General features: G+C 36.5%; 1 protein-coding gene across 1 annotated transcript in view; it reads left to right on the top strand.

Annotated features, from left to right (window-relative positions):
- Positions 1-7,139, top strand: part of EPHA6 (EPH receptor A6) — an 833,709-nt gene extending 826,570 nt beyond the window's left edge. The window contains exons 17-18 of the mRNA XM_035015180.1: positions 5,652-5,801; positions 7,025-7,139. Coding sequence (XP_034871071.1) covers positions 5,652-5,801; positions 7,025-7,139 — 265 coding nt within the window. The remainder of the gene's footprint in view (positions 1-5,651; positions 5,802-7,024) is intronic.
- Positions 7,140-7,814: the final 675 nt, after the last annotated feature.

Genomic DNA, 7,814 nt, shown 5'->3' on the forward strand with positions numbered 1-7,814 from the left:
GGCTCTATCATTGCTACTCATTTTTACGTAATTAGATGTATTACAAGTATATATTTATTGAACCTTAAACTGTGTCATTACCTATTCTACCTATACTCCAGCCCTCTTGACCATAATTTATACATTTAGAATTTCCTAACTTTACCCCTTCCTCATTTTTCTGAGGAAAGTAGTAGACCCTTGACCTTCTGTTCTACCATATGTACTTTTTTCAATGTGAGCTGCAGATTGTGCTGTAAAGACATTTCTCAGGTGGGCAGCTCCCACTAATCACCAAATAGAAATTTCTATGTGCTCAGCAAATAGCAGACCGCATTTATCATTGTACATGCTTGATAAGAAAGGGCATTTATTGTTTATTAGGTAATATTCCAGACAATTCATGTGAGGGTGATGGTACCCAGCCCTGGAAGCCAGAAAATAGCAGCATTTTTCAACTTCGTTACAAGATAAGGTGAAAGAAAAGTTATTGCCCAGTGGCTATGAACAATGAAGGGACCCTGACCTTACTAAATCAACTGCCAATGCAGTCATAGAAAGGCCAAAGAGTAACTAGATTATTAAAGATGTGTGGAGAGAAAGGGAATTATGGTATTGAAACATTCTGGGAGCAAATAGCGAATGCTTTTCAGCAGAGAAATAGGCCAGTTAAGTCATTTAGTATACACAGAATGTCCTTCCATGACCTTTCTATACTAAGGACACAAATTAGCAAATTACATTTCCACTCACCGATTATATGAAATTGTGAAAGCTCAAGAGTTATTCCAGAGTTATCTCAGAAGAGGAAAGTGGAAGTCATCTGACACTGTCTGTGCCTCAAGTACGGCATAGGAGTATGAAGGGAAAGTCACTTGAATACATTCTTTTAATCTTGTTCAGTCTCAACAAACTTCTTTGACAAGTAATTAAAGATATGGGAGCCAGCTTTTTAAAAAATAGGACATTCAATTTTCCAGCATGTGTGGCTTTGTGTTAATAAAGCAATAAGGGTACCCTGGTCATTTTGATATTTTAACTTAGTGAATTTACTACAGCAGTATTTCTTAAACTATGTTTTTTTTTAAATTTTATTATGTTATGTTAATCACCATACATTACATCATTAGTTTTTGATGTAGTGTTCCATGATTCATTGTTTGCATATAACACCGAGTGCTCCATTCAATACGTGCCCTCCTTAATACCCATCACCAGGCTAACCCATACCCCCACCCTCTTCCCTCCAGAACCCTCAGTTTATTTCTCAGAGTCCATAGTTACTCATGGTTCGTCTCCCCCTCCGATTTCCCCCCCTTCATTTTTCCCTTCCTGCTATCTTCTTTTTTTTTTTTAACATTAATATAGTATTTGTTTCAGAGGTACAGGTCTGTGATTCAACAGTCTTACACAATTCACAGCACTCACCATAGCACATACTCTCCCCAGTGTCTATCACCCAGCCACCCCATCCCTCCCACCCCCCAGCACTCCAGCAACTCTCAGTTTGTTTCCTGAGATTAAGAATTCCTCATCTCAGTGAGATCAAGAACTCCTCATCTCAGTGAGATCATATGATACATGTCTTTCTCTGATTGACTTATTTCACTCAGCATAATACCCTCTAGTTCCATCCACATCATTGCAAATGGCAAGATTTCATCCTTTTGATGGCTGCATAATATTCCATTATGTGTGTGTGTGTGTGTGTGTGTGTGTATCTTCTTTATCCATTCATCTGTTGATGGACATCTTGGCTCTTTCCATAGTTTGGCTATTGTGGACATGGCTGCTATAAACATTGGGGTGCACGTGCCCCTTCAAATACATTTATATTTTTGGGGTAAATACCCAGTAGAGCAATTGCTGGGTCATATGGTAACTCTATTTTCAACTTTTTGAGGAACCTCCATACTGTTTTCTGGAGTGGCTGCACCAGCTTGCATTCCCACCAGCAGTGTAGGAGGTTTCCCCTTTCTCTGCATCCCTCCCAACATCTGTCATTTCCTGACTTGTTAATTTTAGAAATTCTGACTGGTGTTAGGTGGTATCTCATTGAGGTTTTGATTTGGATTTCCCTGATGCTGAGCAATGTTGAGTACTTTTTCATGGGTCTATTGGCCATTTGGTGTCTTCTTTGGAAAAATGTCTGTTCGTGTCTTCTGCCCATTTCTTGATTGGATCATTTGTTCTTTGGGTGTTGAGTTTGATAAGTTCTTTATAGATTTTAGATACAGCCCTTTATCTGATATGTCATTTGCAAATATCTTCTCCCATTCTGTCTATTGTCTTTTGGTTTTCTTGACAGTTTCCTTTGCTGTGCAAAAGGTTTTTATCTTGATCAAGTCCCAATAATTCATTTTTGCCCTTGCTTCCCTTGCCTTTGGCGATGTTCCTCTGAAGAAGTTGCTGTGGCTGAGGTCAAAGAGGTTGCTGCCTGTGTTCTCCTTTAGGATTTTGATGGACTCCCGACTCACATTTAGGTCTTTCCACCATTTGGAGTCTATTTTTGTGTGTGGTGTAAGGAAATGGTCCAGTTTCATTCTTCTGCATGTGGCTGTCCAATTTTCCCAACACCATTTGTTGAAGAAACTGTCTTTTTTCCGTTGGACATTCTTTCCTGCTTTGTCGAAGATTAGTTGACCATAGAGTTGTTTTATAGAAACTGCTCAGATAATTTAGAAAAATAATGTAGAAGCTATTGCTAATCCTCTTGTATGTTCACATTGTACATTAGAATAGTGAAGACTTGGAGAAATGCTCTAATTAAGAATCCTATTTAACTCTGTTTGCAGTGGATTCCTTTATTTTTTTGTATTTTATGTGAGATTTTGCTTATTTTATAATACTTATTGATGTGAACATCTCTAGGAAACAACAAATATAGCAATAATAAAGTATTTATGATAGGTTTTCAACCTTTGGACATAACTAATCTTTGTTAGGGTCAAATCATCAATTAGTCTGATGATTAATTTGAATGAATCAGCCCACAATCAAAATAGCATTGCAATTTATTGTACAAGAAAAGAGCATGTAGCTTTAACAGCCTCCCAAATTGGAAATACAGTAACAGAATTGAGTACTAGTAAAAAGGATTCAAGCCACTGTTAAGGATTACCAGACTCAATATGGACCACTATGTAGTCACAAGATACATGCATATAATTTATGTAAATTTGAATTATATATTAAAAGCAAAAAAAAAAACTATTTTTTCCTCATTATCTCTCTTCACCTTCATCTCCATCTTCAACTAGACCCCAGTTTAGAAAAAGGGAAGTCAATGTAGCAATCAAAGAAAAACCAAAGACATGAACTCAAGGCCTTTAGTGGGGACTCTGTCCTGAAAATTCCAAGGGGTCCCTTTCAGAGTCTTCAAGAGTTGCGCGTGTACAAGTTGTATGGCCACTGAATGTCTGACTTTTGTGTTTCTAAAGACCCAGGGCCAGGTGATTTAAGGGTAATTTAAAGGATTTTTATGGGTAATTTTGATTATTAGAGATTTTTATGTTTTACCTTATCCACTAACCTTACAGCCTAACTCCCATTCTCATATGTTTTTAACAGAACAATACCAGAGTTATATAGCATGCATACTCCATCCTGCTTCATAACGGAGGAATTTTGATTTCATGTGGTTTCATCATATGTTTTCATACGCTATTGGTTTCTAGTTAAAGCTGAAATAGTTCATATATGAATGGTAAATACTATTATGTTGAAGCATTCCAAATATGAATATTAAAACTATGAATCTAGTTAAGTCTCTATGGCTTCTTCCATTCTTTAATTTTATAAAAAATTAAAAACTAAATGAAATTTGGATTCATCTTCAATATTCTAATAAAAATAATTCAATGATTCACTTCTAATGGGAATATTTTTCATTACTTAGAAAATAGATTTGGGGGCACCTGGGTGGCTCAGTCTTTAAGCGTCTGCCTTCAGCTCGGGTCATGATCCCAGGGTCCTGGGATCGAGCCCCGCATCGGACTCCCTGCTCCGCGGGAAGCCTGCTTCTCCCTCTCCCACTCCTGCTGCTTGTGTTCCCTCTCTCGCTGTATCTCTCTCTGTCAAAATAAATAAAATCTTGAAAAAAAAAAAAGAAAATAGATTTGACTCAAATACTGAACAAAAAAGGTTACTGCTCTACTATTTAATATAAACTCTAGACCTAATAATTTTTCAATGATGTATTTATTACCCCAGAGAGCTAATAACATGCTTATAAAAGCACTTTTACTATCAGGTATTTTGTAAAACCATATAAAATATTTTTTAACAATTTTCATATATCTCTATAAGGAGAATAATATAATTTATTGCCAGAATCAGTTAAATACACAATTCTTAGTTAATTTTACTATAACTTCTAAGGTTACTTCCATGTTTATTCTGTCTTTAACTTACATAAAACTATTCTGTATATATATGTATATATATGTACATATACACACATACATATATATGTATGTATTTGTAATGAATACACACACACCTGCTAGCCTTTCCAAAATAATACCTTTATATTATTTTTATATTAAAAGTACAAAAATATGGGGCTCCTGGGTGGCTCAGTTGGTTAAGTGTCTGACTCTTGATTTCAGCTCAGGTCATGATCTCAGGGTTGTGAGATCGAGTCCCACATCATGCTCTGTGCTGGGTGTGGAATCTGCTTAGGATTCTCTCTTTCCTTCTGCCCCTCTCCCCCCTACCCCAGCCCTCTCAAAAAAAAACCTACAAAAAATATCCCCAACTGCAATGCCCTTTGCATTAGATATTAGGAACAAAAATACAGATGTCTGTATCACTCACTTTAAGATCCATCAACGCTGGTGGGGCGCCTGGGTGGCTCAGATGGTTAAGCGTCTGCCTTCGGCTCAGGTCATGATCCCAGGGTCCTGGGATCGAGCCCCACATCGGGCTCCTGGCTCAGCGAGGAGCCTGCTTCTCCCTCTGACCCTCCCCCCTCTCATGTGCTTGCTCTCTCTCATTCTTTCTCTCTCAAATAAATAAATAAAATCTTAAAAAAAAAAAAAAGATCCATCAACGCTGGGTTCCTTTTTCTTGTTAACCCAAACTTGCATTGATTTTGCTTTGTTTAATTTCATATTAATATCTGTGCTTTGGGCTGTCTGTAACAGCAGAAATTACTTTTTAATAAATAATAAATTCTTGTTGAATGTTTGAGAATAAATAAATAGAGGCTTGACCAATGAATTCTCTGTGAAAAGGAGAAGGGACTATCATAGCAAATATAAAAAAGGCAAAAGGGTAAGGATTCAGTGACAGGTTAGAAAGTCTAAGAGTAAAGAGCCTGTGGCTACTTACCGTCCTTTGGGGGTTAGGACTGGGCTATTCCTCAGGTTTGAAAACACAGTTTTATGCAAGAGGAAAAAGTAAATAGCAGTTTGCAAGATATGGGTTTTCTCAAGATATATCTAGTATAAAACCCAATTAGTGGCAAAAAGCAGAAAAAAGGTAAACTGATAAGTGAAACTGACCAGATAAAAGCAGCTGATTTGAATATAATGGAAAAATTAGAGATTTTTTTTAATGGAGTATGAAAACATTAGAGGTAAGGATATTGTAAAAGGAAAAAAAAAGGAAGTTGGGTATTTTTTGCTTTATCTGACTTTTAAATGGTCTCCATGGGTTTTTTCTTGTAGAATGCCAGAATCCCCTTGTGAAGTTCCGGAATATCCTCTGTTTGTCACAGTCGGTGACTGGCTGGATTCTATAAAGATGGGGCAATATAAGAATAACTTCATGGCAGCAGGGTTTACGACTTTTGACCTAATTTCAAGAATGAACATTGAGTAAGTGGTCCTAGGTTTATTATTGTGTTTAGCAGTCCACTCAGGAGGTTACAAATTCAAATACTGGATCAAGAACACCATGATTCAACTACATTTCCTAACGCTAGTATGGCATTTCCACATCTTTCCTCACCATTTCTGATTATCATTCTAGTGGAAATTGGACATTACACTTTAACTATTTTCCTTTGGAAGAATATGTTTAATTCAAATAGCTGTTTTAAAAAGTTGTTAATGCTTTCTGAAATGCATATTACTCTCATTCACATCCTAGACTTTTTACATCAGCACAGTTTACCTAGGCAAATTACTTATGACTCACGTATACTAATCTTGCATAATCAATTCCTATTACTTTCATCAAATGTAATAATTGTAATCATACATTATCATGTAATTTCAGAACTCCTTCCCTATATTATTAAAGTTGGACATTTTTCCATTGTCCCAAGAATTATTCCTTGCCTGGGTGCAGTAAAATGTTCAACATGTGCTTAAAAAGTAGATACTAAAACTAGTTGGTTGAATCATATGAAATTCCCATTATTTTGAAATAGTGATGGCAATTTCATATAGTTCAACATAATACAACGGCATTTTTTTCAGATTATTGAATGACCATAGGTCCACATTATACCTTCTATTATTTTGCTAATACTGTTGAAAAGTTATATCATTATCTAAATTGTATACCTGGGGTACCTAGGTGGCTTAGTTGGTTAAGCACCTAGCTCTTGATTTTGGCTCAGGTCATGATCTCAGGGTTGTGAGACTGAGCCCCACGGCGGGCTCTGTGCTCAGCAGGGAGTCTGCTTGAGATTCTCTCCCTCTCCCTCTGCCCCTCCTCTCTCTTTCTCTCTCTGTCTCTCTAAAATAAATAAGTCTTTTTAAAAATTGTATACCCTTTAGGTCTATGAAATGTCTGAACATTATGTTGGTACCTGAATTTGAAATTTTTCTTTGTATCCTTAAATTTGAGGTAGACTTGATACATTATCTGGCACCAGGGAGAAGAAAAATGTAACAAAGTCTTGATGTTCACTTATATCTCTGCTTAAACTCTCATTTTACCAGCTATACAATTTTTGTTAAATTCATAAAGCAAATCTGACATGGTACATACTTACCTTATGTAAATCTTCATTTCCTATCTCCTATACTTACCAGATCTAAATGTTTCTCCCCCCACCCCCAACTCTATCTCTTTTTCTCTCTCTTCACAGTGATATTAGAAGAATTGGAGTCCTACTCATTGGACACCAGAGACGGATAGTCAGCAGTATACAGACTTTACGTTTACACATGATGCACATACAGGAGAAAGGATTTCATGTATGAAAGTACTACAAGCACTTGTGTTTTGTGCCTCAGCATTTCTAAAATTAAAGATATCCTCTCTACTACCCTTTCTTCTGATTCTCCAAAAATCACTTCACAAACTGCAGTCTCCTGTTCAGACTACGGGCACGCACCTTTTGTTTATGCTTCCAACCTGGATTTTAAAATTATGCCTCATAGCTCCTCTGAATAACCTGCAAATAAAACCCCGGCCCACTGCAGATTATCACTACACAATGGTAAATAACTCAGCATGGATTTGTAACTTTGTACAACAGTATTTGCGAAGTGTTCATGAATTTAACCCAAAGGAATTTGCCCACATGCGGCTTCCTTAATGATGTATTTAGAAAGTTTGATGGTAGATGAAAAAGAAATAGTTGACCTTTCTTTCATGTTTTGTGATCAAGTAGCTTCCAAACTGACATGAATATTTTTAGATAATTATATTCAACTCTATGGATCATATTGTTACTTTATTTAACTGTTGATGCCTGGTGTTGTTAGAATTATTTGCAGAAATAACCAATGATGTCATTTGTTGAATTCTTGTCAGGTGTGACTGCACCTAAGAAGGGGGTTATCAGGGAGGGAAAGGGAGAAACATACTGTGCTTTTCAATCTTCTAAGGCTGGGTTTGTCTATTTTTTTAAATTAACTTTATAGTGTCCTACA

The sequence above is a fragment of the Mirounga leonina genome, unplaced genomic scaffold, assembly GCF_011800145.1.
Source record: "Mirounga leonina isolate KUSES-001 unplaced genomic scaffold, KU_Mleo_1.0 Mir_169, whole genome shotgun sequence".
NCBI lineage: Eukaryota > Metazoa > Chordata > Mammalia > Carnivora > Phocidae > Mirounga > Mirounga leonina.